We start from the raw sequence: 20,812 nt of genomic DNA, 5'->3' as shown, positions 1-20,812 counted from the left end.
GAAAGCTTGGGAAGTAAAGTTTTGCATATATTAGATTTGAGATACATTATTAAGTCAAATCATATCCAAACAGTTATATGATTTGTGAACAGTTATCAAGTAGTCACTTTGTTATTCACTAAGTATATTACAGTTAGACCCTGTTATCCCTAAAGGCATATGTGTTGAAGACTTTAATGCCGGTGTGTGGTGCTAAAATTGAGTATTTCTCAAATTTTCCAGCTTCATGATTTGAGATTTTCTTACTTGGGGAGGTATAGTTAACCGATTCCTTATCTTCTTCACTCATGGAAATTCTTCTAAGCCCAACTCAAACCTTTTTTATTCTAGGAGATCTTCTCTGAAACCCTAACATTAAGATGTTCCCATTTGGGCTGGGATTGTGGCTCAGGTGACAGAGCACTTGCCTCTCATGTATAAGGCACTGGGTTTGATCCTCAGCACCACATAAAAATTAATAAAGGTGTTACCTATAACAAAAAAAATATTTAAACCTTGCTTTTTAAAAAAAAAAAAAATGCTCCCATTCAATTTTTGAGTTATCTCTATAATAAATATCTCAATGAAATATATTATTAGACCACATAACATTTCCTCTATTTTATCTTAGGGCACTGAAGCATCTTGTTAGGCCACAAAATTTTTGGAATAAACACTATGTTTTACATTTCCTTTTAAATCATATTATTTTATAAACTGTAATAAATATTTATTGACTTAATATACAGAGCTCCAAATGACATGAGAAATACATGTATATATGTTATGAGAGTACATCACCTAAGATATGTTTACTACATCTCTGAAGAATTTTAGTTTTAATTATTATTTTCTATTACCTCTCCCTTTGTTGCTTAATTATAAAAGAATTAGCCTTATGGGAAAATATTTTTGTTTGTTCACACATGTAATAACATTACTTCTTAACTCTGTAATTCTGCATAAGGGAAATACTAAGCCAGGCCTGGTGGCACACACCTATAATCCCAACTAGTTATAGAGGCTGACAGGATTGCCAATTCAAGCCTAGTTTTGGCAACATAGCAAGACTCCACCTCAAAAGTAAATATGTAAAAATAAATAGAAATACTATTGTGTTATTTAAGTTAAAGATTAAGCAATAAAATAGTTCCATCTATTGCGGATGCACTGGTAGACATGTGAACAAAAATTCAAACTCAAGACAATAAGCTATAGCATCTTAACCTTAATAAAGTGTGTTCCATGCACAGCTCCTGTCATGATACTTTGTCACAGCAAAACAGTGAAATGAAAATATGCCAAACAGTAAACAGAAGATTCAAATGTGACCATGCATGAAGGAAACCACAATATTAGTTTGTGGATAACTATCAAACTAAGAAAGACCAGATAATGCAACCTGTGCTCTTGGGACCAAAGAATTACATTCTTTCTATGATATATTATTGGCAGATCTCAAAAGTTCATCAAAACTGATGAAAAAGATTATTTACCTTATTAGCCAGACACATGGCTAAATCAATTTCATTAACCAATCTATCACATAAAACAACAACTCAGAATATATTTATCATCACTCACAAATACAAAACAAACCAACCAACCTATGGGCAAATGTGGCATTCTCTTCAGTAAAGATTGCCCAAACAAAGGACAAAGAAAGTGACAAAAATAGTAGCTATGGAATCCAGATTAAAGTAATTCATAATTATAAAGCTGAAATAAACACAAACTCAACCAAATATGATTCCCTATTATAGTATTTTAGAGAGCAGACAACATGGCCCTCATACTACATGTAGTTTGGAGCAAAAATTAAAACAGTCGCTATATTCATTCCCTAGTTAGAGAATTTGAACTCCATAAGAGCAGATAATTTTTTTCCATAATACTTTTTTTTTTTTTTTTTTTTACTTTCTTTGCTCTCTCTCGAATTATCCACAGACTTAACAAATCAATACTCCTCTCACCTGAGGACGAAAAAATTATGGCTCACACACTAGGTAAGTTAATGAAGACGTGTTACAACAAGCCTATTTTAAAAATTCAGCATTGAATTCATATTTGCTTTGTGATCAACTATAACAAGTTTTGTTTTTTATTATGTGATGTTTTCCCTAGAATTTGTTTATTTTTAGCAAGAACAATTAGAGTGGTTAAACATGAATTCAATTAAGTAGAAATATACTTTGTTTTAGAGCAACTGTTTTTTTACGAAAATATATAAGTAAGTCCCATCAGATAATCAAGAAAAAAAATCTGTTCCTGTATTAAAATTAAATGCTCAATATTTACTTATATTTGTGAGTAAACCCTATTACATGTTAAACATCTAAAAACTTGTGTAACCTAGATGTATTTTGGTATACTTTATACATTTGAGTATTTTCTATTATTACTTGCTAACAGAAATCATTAAGGTTAATGATATTTAAGTTCAACTACGCTTTAAAAATGCACACTTTAAGTCATTTTCATAAAGGAAAACACAAATTTACAATTTCTAAAATCAACCTTTTGTTTTCTTTCTTTGGGTTTCTTTTTCTTTGGTGATGTTGCTCCATCTTTTTCTTCATTTACTTTTTTCTTTTCCTTTTTAATATGTTTTTGCTTCTGTTTTTCTGATTCCTCTTCATCATCTGAACTGCTTTCTGCTTTCTTGGTTTTATGCTTGGGAACTTTCTTTGGTGGTTGTAAATTAATTCCTGCATCTGCTGTCCAGTCAGAATAATCACTGGAGTAGTCACTAAGAAAAAAGAAGGGATTTCCAAAATATAAATAGAGCATATAGTTTAAGACTTTGCTTAATAAAAAGGGAAAGATTATAACAGAAAAAGGAATAACAGAATAGTACACACTTAAAGATCTAAAATATTTTCTTAATTTTCAAATTATCTTCAAAATTTCTTTACTTTGCATGTGAAGAAATGATATTTCATGTAGGTAAGATTATTCTACCTCTCTACATCTTAGGAACATCTTATGCTTCAAAGCATGCTATGATTCAGAGAAATATAGGTGTTACTCACTTATATATCATATTTGCCATTTCTTTTCTGTTACCTTTCAGACCTGTCTTACTAAAGTGATGTTATAGCAAAATAATCTAGATATGTTATCTTCTGTTTTAATTTTAGTATGTGAGAATATTTAACTACTTTGTTTTGAATAATTTAATAAAAATCATCCCAGGTAAAAATCATAACTAAAATATTGTTAGTATGATTTTATTATGAAATTTAAAATGATTTTTAAGAATTTAAATAAAAAATGTTTTCAGATACTATATTCTAAAACAGGCTTGCCTCAGTTTATTTATGAGCATTTTATTTACATTGAGTCCACTCTTTGCCACTATAAATGGCACATTCCAAATCTCAAGTTGCTCCTCAGCAGTACTCAGCTCTTACAGAGTATCTTCTGCCAGTATAACTACAAATGCCAGACTGACTGTTCTCTATAACAAATGTCCTCAACTGCTAAAGCCAAAAGCACTCAATACAATACACTATGTTTGGTTTGAGATATTCATTTGCATTGCTGAGCAAAAACAAAGCAAAAAATTTCCTTCACTGAAATGTTTCAAACACGGGTTAGATATAACCACATGCATCTGTGGAAATTGGAAAGTCCTCAATTCTAGGATTAATAAAAGTAACTCTTATAGCTTTCACTTAATGCTTCTCTTGGCACTTTTATTTTAAGAGCCACCGAGGTGGGAATAATTATCATTCTCCAAGCATTTATTCTTTCTTGCCTTACAAGGTCAGTTGTGGCCATCAGTCCTTTAACAATGTGAACCACCAATATCAAAGCAATCCTCACTTACATGATCAAATGAGATGCAAATAATAGAAAAAAGCTTATTCCCATTGCTAGAAGAGAATTTATTGATAGTATTCAATAAATTCCATTATATAAGATAGTTAACTCTATAAGATCTTGTTACTTTCATAATTTTATGCTTAAACATGTCTTAAAATCAGTAATAAGCCGGGTGCAATGGCACACCCTGTAATCCCAGCAGCTCGGGAGGCAGAGGCAGGAGGATTGTTAGTTCAAAGCCAGCCTCAGCAATGACGAGGTGCTAGGCAACTCAGTGAAACGCTGTCTCTAAATAAAATACAAAAAAAGGCTGGGGATGTGGCTCAGTGGTTGAGTGCCAATGAGTTCAATGCCTGGTACAAACAAAACAAAAATTAGTAATTAAAAACTGGCATATAATTCAGTTTATACATAATAGCATTCAGAAGATACAATACCAAGTAGGCAGTTAAATGGATCATTTTGCATATCTAATTGCACTTTCCAAAAAAATATTTCTATAGAGAAAATAGGAAAAGAAAAAAATTTCCTAAATTTTGAAAGACTGAAAGAATCTTTGAAGAAAACTTTTAAAGAGTTTTTGAAATGTCCTGCTAATGGGAAAAAATTTTACATCTTTCTAGTGATTTTATAATAATATTTGGAGAAATCAAAGTTCATTTACCTAGAACTGCCATCACTGTGCCATGCTCTCTCTTCTTCTTCAGAAGTTCCACCACTGACAGCAACCACTTCACCTTCCTAAGATATTGAAGACATATTTTATTAAATCATTTTAGGAAATAACATCCTGTGATTATAGAATATCAATGACAAAATACTAATGATGTTGGAATATTTAAATTAAAACCTTAATACAGCTTAATTTTACTCAAAAAAGTAAGACAATTAATGTATATGAAGACATAATACTCAATAATACTAGATTCAGAAAACTCAGATAATCAACATTTTAAAAGCTTCATATCTTCTAAATTGAAAGATATCAAATTCCAGTTTATATTTGAAATTAATTTCTACTTTCTGGGCCTTTAAAAATTAAGAATTTTTTTCTGTATATACTTTCATAACATTAAAGTTAGGCACATTATGTTTTGCCTAATATTATTAAAATAGTTTTATCATACAAAACAGGATAATCCATCTCTTATCCAAATGGAAAAAGATTAAAAAATAGCAAGACATTACTTCTCCTTAGTAAATATTAATTAGTGAAGACATTTTCTTCAAAAAAGTCAGGTTTTTGGTCACAAAATCTTATATAACTTCTTTGCTCAAATAAACTTTAAGCTCCAATAACAATAGCCCTTCATATTTATTAAGCTTTTACTGTATGTCAGAAATGGCTCCAAGCACTTTTGTCTATATCATCCCATTTTGTCTCAACAAAACTGTGTTGGTGGTAAGAAGCAGCTTTAATATAAGAAACTAAAGCTTAAAAAGGTTAAGAAATTTGCCCAAGGCAGCACAACTAGTAAGCAGTAAGGCTTAATTTGAAGCCAGATTATTTTATTCCAAAGCTAAGACAACTTTCTATTATGGTTCACAGTTAAAACTTGGTATGCATATTTGGATCATTCTTCAAGAGGATAATGGGATGTATTATTCATTTGTGATTTAAATAAAATGATATATTTTGGAGGAAAGTTTTCCCATTTTGATGTCTTAATGAAAAATGTGAATTAGGACCATTCCAAAGAGTTCTGAAAATTACAGGTCCATGCCACTGTTCACAGCTTACCGTGTTCATAGAGAATATACTTAGAGAATTCTCATAATGTCTAACACCACTTGATAAAACACTGCTCCAAAAGTGAATAGCTGTCAACATCTCTGAAACCCTGACTTAATTAAGGGGAAGAGAAGTGATGATGAGGGAAGAAAGGTTAGGGACATGGTTTTAAGTACTAAATAAGATTGGTTTTGTGACTACAAACTGATTGCCTTTGCTAAGAGAATGTATATTTTAGAAGGGACAAATTTATGGATGCAATTATAAATGACGAATACTAAAAAAAAAATATACATGCACACATACCCGAACAAGGCTTTAAACGGTTACCATAATTAAAAACTAACCAAAACTGTCAAAAACCTATTGATTCATTCTTAGTTACATTATACAAGTGCATCATGGTATTATTTTAAAAGTTTGGTATTAAAGTAAAGGGAATCTGCATTTAATCCCAGCTATACCATTTAATAGTTAGATGGATCTGAACTCTAAACACCTTTGAACCTCAGAACTCATACATAATGTGATTTGTTTTATGGATTTAAGATTATGAATATATATATGCCATGCCCAGAAGTCAATCATGGAAGTTATCAAAGTGCTGAGATCTTACATCTGAAGAACTAGTGCCATTTTCTATCTCCTCCAATGGTCTAGGAGTCTCTTCCAGTGCAGATCTTGTACGATAATTATGTTGATTTGCTTGTTGCTTTTTGGATTCCCCAAGATCCAGGAGATGCTCATGAGCATGATTCTGAAAAAAATAAAATGAAATTTATTCACAGTATGCTTAAAGAATAGACTTCTTAATTTAAAAGTTCATTTTTTCATTATTAAAGAACTCATTCATATATATCATGGAAATGGACTAGATTATAGTATGAACTATATATTTCAACATTACATCAAGTTAAATCACAAGATAATACACTGAAATTTACTTGCTAATTAATAAGTTTAAAATATCTTTTTTCCAAGTAAGTGATGTGAAGATTCATGATATAAGACTAAGACAAACAGTGAACTCTTTATTTTGTACTTACACCAAATCTATAGAACTGATTAAAAAAAAAAAAAGAACAATGGACTATGGGGCACATATAACAGGCAGAGGCCAAATGCAAAACAAAACAGTGATTTTTAAAAACCAAAACTATCCTGTCTATGTTTCTTTTACTGGAGATAAATCCGAGAGGTCATCTGTCATAGATGAGAAAACAAGCAATAATGAAATACCTGACAAAATCCACACAGTGACAGAGATTAACTCAACAAACAAGAATATGCATCTGAAAAAATAAGTTAATAAAGCAATCTCAAAGGCAAATAAGAAAGTAACATATCCATGAAATATGTAAGTAGAATTTTGTAGAAAATTATAGAAAAAAAATCAGTCTTGAAGTTAAAAAAAAATACTATCACAACTGAGAATGAAATAAATATTCATATACAAGGATACAAGATTTACTCCACATAGATCATCTGTAAAAGAATTACTAAATGGTTTCATAATTTTATAGAAATTTGGGGAAATACATAAAGGTATAAAAAGAAAATAATGTTCAATGACAATGTCACTAATTTTGACCAATCAACTTTTAACAATTTAATATATCTTTTTTCTTTCATATAACAAACATTTCTACTTACTCAAATCTGTGTCATTAAAAATTCTTACTGAATTTTTAAAGCTTTATCCATAATACCCACTTCTATAAAATAAATTCCAAGTCAAAGAACATAAACATTTTAAATGCCTCAATACATGATGCAGTGAAGGAGAAAGCCAGCTGTCAACCAATATTACTTCTTTCCCTTTCCCACAAACAAACAAAAAACCAAAACAAAACAAAAATAATTTGCTTTATTTATTGGGCTATCATGTGGCTACACTTTTGGCCAATGAGGAATCTGGTACAATATTATTGAGCAACATCAAACAGCCTTCCTCAGGAGAACACACGTGGCCCTTTGCAACTTCCTCTCTTGATCATCCATCCTATGACCTTAAATGAGGATGTTGGTAGTTTGAGGCCTGAGTCAAATCCAGGAGTATCAGAAAAATGAAAAAATTCAAGTCCTCAACAATTAGGGTGCCATATGAGGTCTGGATTATTCACTTTAAAATTTTGATATATTTCCAATTAAACTAAGTCACTGTGAGCTGGGTCAGAAAATCAGTTAACTTTGTTCTTTAGGTGGTAACTTGGACTTAAAGTTTCATATAATTTTCCTTGACTTTAGACTCAAAGATTTTCAAGCTAACTAAGGGCAAAGTAGGCAGGACAATAGATTCTTATGATTCCTTGACAATAAAGTACTGACATCTCTCTCTGATTAGGGCATGACCAACTGAAATTCATTGGATCCAAAAATTTTGCCAGAGTAGGATAACAGAGAACCTGGCAGAAAAAGAGGGACAATCTGCCCCTCTTAATGGGAAAACTAAGAACTTTTATGGCAGTATTAGCAGACATGATTATTTACAATAACAAATAAGTGAAAACAAAAAGATATAACAAAGAAAAAAACCCCAAAACATTGCTCTAGAATATGCAGCCAAGACTGAACTAAAGAGCTCATGTTTAGGCAGATTATAATTTATTAGATTTAATGAGTATATATACAAATTGGCATCTGAAGAAATGGCATGCTAGAAGGCAGGAAATGTAGAATTTAAAAAATTAAATGGTAAGCCATAGATACAAAGAGATAATCAGGAGTTAACTACATAATTTTATTTCATTAATTATCCCATTTAGAGTATTAACATTTGTAATTGAAAAGGGGGTCTTAAAATAGTCATCACCAGTATAACTCCCCATTACGCACAAACACAAGAATGGGATAAAAATTGGAATGGGCTGCACTCCATGTAAGTATAATGTGTCAAAATACACCCTATATATCTAAAAACAACCAATTAAAAAAAAAAAAAAAGGTCATCATACTTACACAGCAAATTATTAAACATCAAAGCAATTAATATTTACCTTTGAAACACTAAGTATTTTATTCTCTTTTGCAACAGTTAAGTGTTTCCTTTTTTCTTCTGACCTATAAGTCTTTATTTCTTCTTCTCCCTTTGCAGTTCGCCATTCTTCCTGCCGACTGAAAGAGAATATTAAAAACTATACATGTTAATTTCGCAATTGATTTTTCCCCAAAAGGAATGATAGCTTTTAGAGAAAGAATGCTACTCATATTTTCTTTCTGAATGGAAGCATGCGATAAAGTTCTGAGTTTAAATTCTTAAGTCATAGGCTCAGGACATCTAGCATTAAATGACTGGCATACTGGAAAGATAAGATGTAGACTACAAGAAAAACTTTTTCTGCTGTGGTCTTTGGCAAATCAAGTATTAGATTCTGCGACCACAGTTATTCTTAGGGTAAGTATCCTAAGGATTAGAAACTGGACTTTCTGTTTTTTAAATTGAGTATAGGATTTGTACTTTTGATAATCTTGTACACCACACAGATAGCTGGAATCCTTAAAACTGAGGTTCAACAGAATCTTAAGGTTGAACTAATTTAAGCTCTGAAAGACATTATTTTCTTTCCAGTGAGACCCAAGTTAGGCATGACTTACGAAAAAAAAACTCTATCCAGGCATCAATATGAAATTGAACAGAAAAAGTTGAGGGATATTAATTCTAAACTTTGATTTCATGAAATCTGAACTCACAGAGACAAGAATGTTATTTTTTCACTTTCATTCCTTACAACTTCAAAGTTTTTGAGGTGCAAAGGTATTGAATCTTTGAACTTTCAATTCTCCCAGGAGTTTTCATAATAGGAAAGGATTTAATATTCAAACGCAGAGCACCTATATATTGCTGATACTTTATGACTAGATATCAATGTTATTTTACTTAACAGCAACTTTTCCAATGTGTCTCATCATAATTATAAAGGGAAAATGAGTGAATTTTAAACTTGTGAAAATGACAGGCTTTGGATTTAACTTTTCTTTGTTCTTAAACTTTTTATTGAAGTATTCGTAGATTCAGATACAATTATAAGAAATAATTCAGAGATATTTCTTGTATCCTTTATTCAGTTCCCCTCAATCTTGTAAAACCATAGTATAACAGCACAACTAGAATGCTGATACTGATAACACACTAATCTTATTCAGATTTCTCACTTTAATTTCTATTTACTTCTTTGTGTTTGTTCTATGAAAATTCATCATAAGTGTACATTCGAAAATCCATCACACCAGTCAATATACAGAACATTTCCATAAGCAAGAAGATTACTTGTGGTGTCCTTTTCTTAATCAAACCCACCTCAGCCCTGCCTCCCCCCACAATCTTATCAACTACAAATCTATTCTTCATCTCTCTTTCATAATCTTAAAAAATGCTCCATAAATGGAATCATACACTATACAACCTTTTAAGATTGTTTTATGTATCAATGGGTTTTTCCTTTTTATACCAAAGTAGTATTCCACAGTGTGGATGTATAGTTGATTAAACCATGTACTCACTGAAGTACATCTGAACTTTTTCCTGGCTTTGGGGCTTTTACAAAGAAAGTTGTTTATACTTGTATATAGGTTATTGTGTGAACATGAGTTTTCGTTTCTTTTGGATAAAGTAACAAAAAAGCAATAGCTAGGTTACAAGGCATATTTAGGTTTTTAAGAAAGTGCTGACCAGTTTTCCAGCGAGGCTCTACCATTTTATATTCTCATAAAAAATTCTTAAGGAATCCAATGTTCTCTGTATCTTCCCCAGCTTTTTGTGCTGTCACTAAAAATTTTCGCCAGATAGGTATGCAGTAAAATTTCCTTAGTAGCTCATGATTTTAATATCTTTTCAGGTGTTTATTAGCTATTCTCTTAAGTAAAAGGTCTGTTCATGTCTTTTACCCATTTTCTGACTGGATTGTATTATTTATTATTGAACTTTAAGAGTTATTTATAATGTTAAAGATATTAGCCCCTTTTTAAAAAATATGTGTTTGTATTTAATTTTATTCACAATAATTAGTCTGGTTTATTTAAGAGCCTTTTAGAATCAAACTTTAAATTAGCTACCAGGGGCAAATTCTAAAAGATCCCCAAAGAAAGTGTTAGGGACAAGATCTAGGAAGGCCAAACTAAAAATAACCTCTAAAGAGAAAGCCAGAGCCTTGCTTGACCTTGGGCTTAATGGTTAAATACAATGGTAAAGAGATAAAAGGGTAGAGTATTTAAAGAGAAATATCTTTATTTCTCAAGTTTCCTTCCATGTGCAGAACTTCAGGCAAGTGAGCAATCATACCTCTTTACTCATTCCTCTCCAGGGGAAGCATCTACTAATTAACTGGTATGCTCTAGAAGGAAAATCCAGATTAGGATGGCCCAGCCCTGTGCAACTAATTGCAATGTATATATTCTGCTTTGCACTTTCAAGAAGCAAACAATCCCAGTGGTTTGGAAGTCTGAGGCAGGAGGATCACAAGTTCAAAGCCAGCCTCAACATCTTAGTAAGACCCTGTCTAAAAATAAAAAAGGGCTAGGGATGTAGCTCAGTGGTTAAGTGCCCCTGGGTTCAATTCCTGGTACAAAAAACAAAACAAACAGATAAACCAAATGTCTCATAGAAAGAAAAATACGATGACCATTGGCTATTTATGTTTCAGGTTTAGTATTAAGAAGCATAGTCTCCTGCAAATAAAAGTCACATCCTTCAAAACTGTACCAGAAATAAAAAGTAACATTCTGATTTCCTATGTGTCTTATTCGCCTCTATTATTTTTCAGTTAGTTCAGAATTCATATTGAAAAGTTGATGTTATTTATTAGACCCCCTTTCAACATTAGAATTAAAAACTGAGAAAGGAGCCAACTAAAAATGTATGAGTTAGTTAACTTTTTATTAAGGACATCTGTATCATAATATAAGTTACTACTCACATTTATATCTTAGGTAGATATTTAATCCTAAATCCCCAAATTCTAAGTATTGTCCAATCAAAAAGCTTAACCTATATGATTAAATCTAAAAATGTTAACTATATAATTACTATTATATTTTGATTTTAAGAACTAGAAAGTCTTAAAATCCAATTCTCAAAGAATATTACACTTTTTCTTATAGTATACAAGTCAGTATTAACTTAGATTCATAAAGACCTCATTCATGAATATTTTATTTCCCCATAGTATGAGAAGAGGATTATGTCAAATCAATTTTAATCCATAAATGCATATTTTAAAATTTAAAAATTTTAATATACAAGATAGTTATATATTTTCCAGTAAATGGTTTTTCTTTATGCCTCTGAATAATATGATATATATAATTAGTGAAATTCATTAAAAATCCCAAATAATAACAAGTATATAAAATGTGTTTAAGATATAAATAAGACAAACTAAGATTTATATATCAATCTTACGCTACTCAATAAAATCTCCTGTTTGGTAAGTTCAAATTAATGGGTTTTTCCTTCCATTTATCTTGGCACATTCCATCTCATACCACTTACATGACTTACTCCTGAAATGAACATATTTAAAAATTTTTCTACAGTCAGAAATAGCTTAAAATACTAGCTTTTCAGATAAGTTTAAAAAAATTATAAGGCTGAAAAGATATTTTAAAGACTATAATTCAAAATGAAAGCAAGCAACTATGGTATATACAAATTAACAATTCCCTTACCTGGCTACACCAGCTGACAGCTCAGGTACTACCACCCTTCGACTCCATGCTACAAGATCCCGCTCTGTGGCTATCTCACTCCTTGGTGCATTGCTATGCATTTGCCGTACACCTTCAATTTGTCCACTACGTCTTAGTCCTATATTTGGTGGTGAATGTACCTCTGAGGTAGAACTTACAGATCCTAAGTTTAAAAAAAAAAAAAAAATTAGTATGGTAAGTTCTATTTAGTCATACTTCTCCATTAGTTTGTAACCAGAGAAAAAGAGTCAAAATTGTTCTATTGTTCATATGAAACACAATATTATAACCACTAATTAAATTGCTAAATCACAGACAAAAGGTTGATAAAAACAAAATATGGTTATGGTTTTTCAGTTGTTAATTCAATGAATCTTAAGTATGAACTGTTAAGACCCAAGCACTATAAGTAAAAATCATTACTTCATAAGAAGCAAAATCAAACTGAAGGACATTTATGGTTCAGTAATTTGTTTTGGCTTTTTCAAGCTTTATAAAAAGCAACAATAAGGGTGATGAGCTATTGAAAATGTGGCTGGGAATATAGCTCAGTAATAAGGCACTTGCCCAGCATGTGCAAGACTAAGTGTTCAATCCAAAGCATTGCACCCCCCCCCCCAAAAAAACCACTCATTTCTAATGTTTTATTACAGAAAACTTGAAAAAATACACACATTAAAAAAAATCAGTATCTATAATTTAAAGCTTCATATTATGAACATTTTCAGAACATTAAACTATGTACAAAAACATGACCATTTGACAGCCCAATATTTCATTTTATAGATGTAACATATTTCAGAATTTAAAATATTTCACTTAAAATAGAACTTTTGCTTACCTCTACTCAAGCGACTGGTGTTACCAATACCTGCTTCACCAGAACGTCTGAGGTCTTGTTCTTGTTGTAGTCTTTGAATCATGCTGTCCAGGGGACTGATTTCCTGGTTTGCTTGCTGACTTAAAACTTGGTTTAATCCTATAAAATAAGTACAAAGATATTAAGAATATTTCAGAAACTCTTCAAACCATTTTACTTACCAACCTTGGAATCTATAATTAAATGTAAATTTTGTTTGGTTAAAAGACCTAAAATTAACAACTATTATGCTAAGAGTAAAGCAAAGAAAGAAAGAAAAAAGAGAGACAGCAAGAGAAAGAGTGTGTGAGATGAGTGCACACATACATACCCCCATATTAGTCCATTAAAGGTAATGATTAGAGTGAGTATAACTGCTTTTACTATGTATTTACCAAGATCCAGGCACTCATAATTGTTAATTTAATCAAGAATGTCATGAGCTTTGTAATGTTTTGAACAACCAATTAAAAAAAAAAAAATTCTCCCCCAAAAAAAGAATGTATTATTAAATTCTACGTTAAAGATAACAAAAACTAAAATAATTATTAAAACTCATACATCAAGGAAGTGGCAAAAGTAAAATTTCTATTTAGAGCACAGTTTCTTAAAAAAAAAAAAAAAAAAAAGATCTCATTACCTATGTTCTCAAAAGAACTTTACAGCTTCATTTATGCAACAAATTTTTGACTGTCTACTCTGTGCTAGTAACTATGGTAAGTACTGGGGATACAGTGGTGAGTAAGAGATGTCAAGATCCCCACCTTGCAGGAGCTAACATCCAGATGTGGAAAGTAAGTAATATATCTACAGATAAATGCATATTGTGAAAGATGTTAAAATAAAGAGGGTGATAAGACTCTTAAGAAAGGGTGGGTATGGGGAGAGATGGGTAATCTGTGTCGAGTTGGAACTTACAGAAGTTGTTTTTAAGAAGTTAATGCTTTAACTGAGACTTAAATTAGCCATGTGCAAAGCTAGAAAAAGTTCACTCCAGATAGTACGCAACAAGTCCAAAGGCTCTAAGACCCAAAAGAATTCTGTGTATTTTGATTCATCCTACTTTTCTAGCATCAACTTTTACCCATAATAATCACAGAGGACCACCTGACACTTCTATCTTCCTAACAGAAAATACTACTTGACCACAGAATTTCCACTGTTAAGGATAAACATAATAAAATCTTAACTCCTCCTTCAAGCGTCAACTAAAAAGCAACCTTCATATTTACTCCATAAAATATTCCCAAAATACCTCTTGATAGAATTAGCTGCAAACCTCTTTCAATTTCATACCAATCTATACATATCTTAGTAATCAGCCTAGTATGTAACATAAAGGAAAGTTTGGGCAATAGTTAGTTCCTTAAAAACGTGTACTGTCTTTTAAGAATCTTAATATTTTCTAAAGATAATACAATGCTATATATATAAAAAGAATTTTGATGATGCTGAATAAAATATAAGAATATAAGACATATGAAAATGTCATGGGAGTAAAGAAAGGAGCAGTTAATATTCGATGTGCAGGCATATAAACTTAATTGCAGCAGAATTTTAGATTGGGCTTAAACTGGGAAGACAGAAGAATATTTTAAATGTAGTGGGGTAAGAAAGGTACAAGGAAAGAAAAATTACATGTACTAAGCATATGATATTTCATTTTCTAAAATTTTTTTGTTAATTATACATGGACACAATATCTTTGTTTACTTATTTTTATGTGGTGCTAAGGATTGAACTGAGTGCCTCACATGTGCAAGGCAAGCACTCTGCCACTGAGCCATAACCCCAGACCTGCTATTTCATTTTATAGGAGAAAACTATAATTCAATAAAATAAAATTATCCACATCACAAGGTTAGAAAATTGTAAAAGCTCAGAGGCAAAGCTGAAATATCCATATGTGTTTTCCTGATTTGCTGTTGGGAAAACAAGTCATGTTTGAATATTGATGAGTAATTGGGCATATATCAAATTTACAACTGAGGAAATATAAAAAGTGTGCTATCCAGTGTCAATGCAACAAAACTGCATTCGAATTAATTTATTATAATAGCCAAGATTTACTTTTATCTATATTTCAATCAAAAATTATTATTGATCTAGATTTGCAAATAGAAATATAGTTCATAATGATGCTACAGAATTTCTGAATAAAAATTTTCTTTTGTTCTATTTTTATACTTAAGAAATCCAAAATAATGATAGTAAAGTTTTTTTTACTCTGAATTTTGTAAATCAGAACATTGAAAAATTTTGTGACTCAGTATGAAGCCATGATTACTGCTAAAGATTCTTCTGTGATCCACTATTAAAAACTAGTTTCTCTTTCATTTTTGAGCTCATGTCTGCTTTATACACTAAGAATAGCTTGGTGTGAAAGAAAGAGCAATGAACCAAGAAGCAGAGGTAAGGTTATTACTCTGTGATCCTATGACACAATACTGTTAAACTTCATTTTGTCAACTTTAAGGATCAAAATACTATAGATAGAAGGATTAAATATTATATATGAAAGTTTTTTATATATTATTATTATGTTAGTCTAAAACAAAATCATTTCACAAACTGTTCTAGTTTAAAATACAACAATGCATAATGATATGACTGGCTCAATCTTTATAGAGCTTCTCCATTATTTTCACTTAATAAATCAGTGTTATACTTGTCAAATAAGGAGGAGTCTGTAGACCTTATCTCCATTATTTCAACTCCCATTCAATTTGACTTTTACACTCTATTACTTCACTGAATAGCTCAACACTCTTCAACCCTATGTTACTTCTCATAATCGTTTAAAAGTTGACCACTTCTTAAAATACTCATTGTGAATAGGCAACCTAGTTATAGCTTCTCTCACATACTTTTATTCCCTTCAACAATATCAATCACAATTTTTCACCATGCCTTTGTTTATAATTATGCTTACTCATCTATCTAACCCATTCTATGATACCACTGATCATATTTGTTTAATTTCCTACTGAATATCCAAGGCTTAGCAGGTCAGGAACAGAGGAGATTCTCAATAAGTGCTGCTTAATGAATAAAATAATTGAATTGATTCATCACACAGCAAATATAGGGACAAGTCTATTAGTCTTCAGAAGACCTAAGCACATATAAACCAAAATTATTGCCTTAAATCTCCATTTTAATTATCTAATAATTCTTATGCATTATTCAAAAAAACTTATAAAACACCACTTTTACTTTTCATTTCCTGAAAACAAAGTTTTACTCAATGAGAAATTTTTAAATATTTCAGTGGAAAAAAAAACAAAATTTGGCTCTCTCTGAAAATAAGCACTTACCTGAGGAAGTGACCCCCATCTGCGGAATGAGTTGCTCCTCTCTGCAGTTTTCACGACCAGGAACTAATCTTTGATATCTTGATGGATGAGGGTTACCATCAACATCAACCAAAAATGGTGGAGGCATGAGATGGGGTGCCTGCTGAGTCTGTTCATCTAATACAAAATTGTTGGCATCACGGATAAGAGGCCGATAATCACTATGAAAGAACATCTGATCTGCAATCTGTAAAAAAGGTTCAAAAAGACTGGAAAAATTAAAATTTAGTATTATAAAGATTTTACAAAATTTCTAATGAGAAACATTTTAATACAAATTATGGCATTAAGCAACAATTTAAAGGCATTTTCTGGATCTGGAGATGTAGCTCAGATGCAGAGTGCCTGCTAAGCACCCACATGTGAGGCCTTGGCCCAATTAAAAAAATTTCTTTTCTTGAATTAATTGTAAGCAAACTTTGTATTTTTCACATTAAATTTTAGGATCAGAAAAGAGGCTGCTTTCTCTGGAACAGGTAGAGATTGTATATATCAAAGAGCACAGGGGTAGGAAAGACGGTGGAATGTGATGGTAAGCATTACCCTAAATACACATAAAAAGACACGAAGAATGTGACTCTACTTTATGTACAACCAGAGTTATGAAAAATTGTGCTATATATGTGTAATATTAATCGTAATGCATTCTGTTGTCATATATAACAAATTAAATTTTTTTTAAAAAAAGAGCTACCTTTAAAAATAAGTTATTCAATTTTAAATGTAATAGTAAACTCAAATTGAGGCATAAACCATACAATTCACAGAGCTACCATATCTTAATTCCTTAGGCATATAGTAAGCATGGTTTATTTACTTATTTAGGGTGCTAGGAATTGAATGCAGGGTCCCATGAAAGCTAAGTGCATACTCTACCACTGAGCTACACCCTCAGCCCCATGGTTTCTATAATATTAATATTAAAACTAACATAACAAGATATTCTAAGAGTGAGCATTTTCCCTAAAATTTTTGTGGTAATATAAAATTAATATGCACTCAGCCCTGACACATCTGATATCAAAATTTTATTGGTTAATTTGTAATGTCAAATTAAAATTTTGCTCTTCTTTAACCTTTTATACAACTCCACAACAAATAAATAATTACTTCTTTTACCCACTAACTTTAAAGACAAGATCTTTGGTAAAAATAAAACAAGAAACATTAGTTACTATAAGTGGGTCATAAAATTTTTAGAGAATCACAGAAAAGTTAAAATTCATATCCTAGGTAAAATGTATATTATTTACATAAATAAAACATTTTACATAATTTCAAAGAGCCTTTCCATGGACAGTATCTTTCATCTCCAGTTAAGATATGCCAAGTTAAGAACTCATATATAGTTTGTTCTTAAAGACTCAAATCTAGTTTGCTCTAACAGACTCATTACCTAATTACAGAACAGTAATATTTTAAGAACTATCTTCACCTTCCTTTCTAAAACACAAATTACCAGACTAGTTAAAATATGGTTATTGACTTAAAAAATGTTGATTTCACCCACTTCAAAACAATACAACTCCTAAGCACCCATGGATGAAAAATAAGGAAATGATGTATAATTATTATACTCTACCTTGTCATATTTGCTACTGGACCCAAAGCCAAAAATTAAAAGATGTCCGTGAGAGTCTGTGCATGCAAAATGCTGACCATCAGGAGAGCATTTGCAGTCAAATACTGCACCATGTCCTTGGCCTTCAATCTGAAATATATTTAACCAACAATCAGAAAATTCCCACTAAAATATTAGAATTTTATGATAAAAGATGTATAAGTATATATCCTAATGAAGTGAAGATTAAGTATAACAAGCACAAGCACAGTACAATAAAATTGGTGAATATTCATGAAAAGTGCCAGATTAACACCCCTGAAAAACAAAGAACCCTATTTATCCACAGACCATACACAATTCAGGAAATAAAAGAACGCCAATCTCCCCCACCCATCGAAGTCTGCTTCACGTTTTTAATCCAGACTTAAAATGTAATAAGCCATACATTTCATCTATTTCCATCCATTCATGCCCTTTCTGCAAAGGCTGACAAAATGTAGTAACTGTAGCGATTTTTTGATAACTCTTGGAATTAGGAGACAGAGATCACTGCTTACAAAATTCATTTTTTTTGGTAATAAATTCCCTGGTGGTCTGACTCATTTTTCAAATGGTGAATTTCAAAGGTTAAAGAAAAGGTTTTTTTTACCTGATAACTGTTTTCTGTTTTCCAGTTCCATTAATCCAGAACGAATGGATTTCTCCCTGCAACCTGTCAATCAAACAGAGGTGGCCAATCACCACTCTGAATTTTTTGCTCTCAGTGCTTCTTCAGACTATGTTCCAGTTGAAAACTTCTTTAGCAGTGTTCTGAAAGAGGTAAAAATTCTACCCTATCTAAAGCACATCTAGGGACTGAATTTCAGAAACAACTGAAATAGGGAGTTGACTCCCTAACTACAGATGATTTTCGACAAATGCAATTTGGATTTCTGGATTAGCAGAATCGGAACACATACACATTATCAGGTAAGAAATACCTCCTTTCTGTTCCGGTATCCACTGATCTAGAACAAATTGAGTATTATTAGTAATATCCCACGAAATACTTGGAAAGAGTAACTTTTTTGCTTTAGTTAAAAATCTGGCATAAGAATGGATGCACAGTTCATTAAATACACAAGTGAGTTAAAATTCAGAAGAAGAACAGTTGTTTCTCAAGGAAAGTTTGTACTTTGGTCAAAAGATGAAATATCACTATGAAAAGAAGGGCTCTGCCTAAGAAGTTAATACTGTAAACAGGAATTGCCTCAAAAGAAAACTAACTTTTCTTTTCACTTACTGAAAAAGAAGAAATGTATACAATAGTTCTTATTAATCTTGTTTTGGATGGTGACAATGGAAAAGAATGAATAACTTTCCTTAAAATATAAACATATACAAGAAAGCTAATAAACTTGTCTAATGTATATGCACATAAAAACTTACCATAACAAAAATAAAATGAACCATAAGTGAATAGATTTATTTATTGGATATGAAGAAAATTAGAGAATGAAAAGATAACAGAGGAAGGTAGCTGATTATAAGTCTACTTTAAAACAATTCAAAAACAAGAAGGAAAAGAACAATTTCTCCTGATTAATGTAAGGGCATTAGTAGCCAAATAGCATTTGCCAAAAGAGACAGACTGTAAGTAGAAATATCAGGATTCAAATTTTCACTTTTCAATGTTTTTCTAGACAAGATTTTACATGGACTGTTTTAAATAACTACATGAACAAAGTTTATGTTTAGTAGAATTTTACATCAAAAACTCAAAATTATAGAAACTCCCTTAGCTATATGTTGTTAAGTGATCTTAGTCCACTCAAAATTTCAGAAAAACAAGAGACAAAACAAAAAAACAACTACTTTATAAATCCATTCTAGTAAATGCTTCCAAAATGACAATACTATTACAAGTCTAGGTTTACAATTTTAAGTATACCATAGTAGAAAGAAAAAGATTTGAAAGTAGTCCAAGTCAGCAATGCCAAAGGAAATCTAAGAGATTTTCATAAGCATGATATGCTTCCTGTGATATTTAAGCTGTTTTGCTATATATTTTTCTTTTTAGAGGGAGTAGGTGGGCCTAATCAACTCTTTATCCATGCTATCAATATTGTCACATGTATAGTTAGCAGATCTCTACAAGAGTACTTTGGGAGAGATGGAATTTATAAAGGTCTAAAAACGCAAAGAAAAAATAGTAATCATATTTAAGATCATTGAGCATCCTATATATCACATTCCATTTTGAACATGGCAGGCTAGAACTATTTTTTTTTTTTTAGTGCCAGGCATCTGTTTACCTCTACAGTGACTTTTATATAAGAAAAAAGGTAAACTACATTATTTGGATTAATGACTATTCATTAAAGAAGGCATTATAAGAAAATACTTTATTCATGAACAAATTAGAAAAGGTACCTAAAAACATTAATTAAAAAACCAAGTTTATCTTCAGTAAAGGCTCCTTGCATAATGAACACCCCTACTTATAGAAGGCAGATTAGACTTTCCAAATACTTGTTGATGCAAAGGAGACAAATATTTTATTTTCCCTATATAACTAAAAATCTACTCTTTTGGTGTGTACTATGATTTAAAAGTCACATGAGAAAGTCAAACATTTGTCTCTGAAAAAAAATTGATCTTTTAAAACCACAGTCAAGTATTTATGAGTAAGAATTCTCAAAGGAAAAATTTAATCATAAAAGCACTATTTGAATATATATGCATAAATAGAAAACAATGAGGCAAACCTTCACAAATCAAAAGAAAAATACCTTCTCTATTCATATGAAAGGAATATGGATCTAAAATAA

General features: G+C 31.1%; 1 protein-coding gene across 1 annotated transcript in view; it reads right to left on the bottom strand.

Moving 5' to 3' along the window:
* The window catches only part of Phip (pleckstrin homology domain interacting protein), a 125,869-nt gene that overhangs the window by 33,929 nt on the left and 71,128 nt on the right, over positions 1-20,812 (bottom strand). Inside the window, exons 16-23 of the mRNA XM_027928102.2 lie at positions 18,021-18,149; positions 16,400-16,625; positions 13,065-13,202; positions 12,203-12,386; positions 8,536-8,653; positions 6,156-6,296; positions 4,472-4,548; positions 2,497-2,728 (exon numbers count right to left, since the gene is read on the bottom strand). Of these exons, the coding sequence (XP_027783903.2) occupies positions 2,497-2,728; positions 4,472-4,548; positions 6,156-6,296; positions 8,536-8,653; positions 12,203-12,386; positions 13,065-13,202; positions 16,400-16,625; positions 18,021-18,149 (1,245 nt within the window). The remainder of the gene's footprint in view (positions 1-2,496; positions 2,729-4,471; positions 4,549-6,155; positions 6,297-8,535; positions 8,654-12,202; positions 12,387-13,064; positions 13,203-16,399; positions 16,626-18,020; positions 18,150-20,812) is intronic.

This window comes from Marmota flaviventris, chromosome 6 (assembly GCF_047511675.1).
Source record: "Marmota flaviventris isolate mMarFla1 chromosome 6, mMarFla1.hap1, whole genome shotgun sequence".
Classification (NCBI taxonomy): domain Eukaryota; kingdom Metazoa; phylum Chordata; class Mammalia; order Rodentia; family Sciuridae; genus Marmota; species Marmota flaviventris.
The sequence above is the reverse complement of the archived record's forward strand: the minus strand, read 5'-3'. Positions and strand labels throughout refer to the sequence as shown.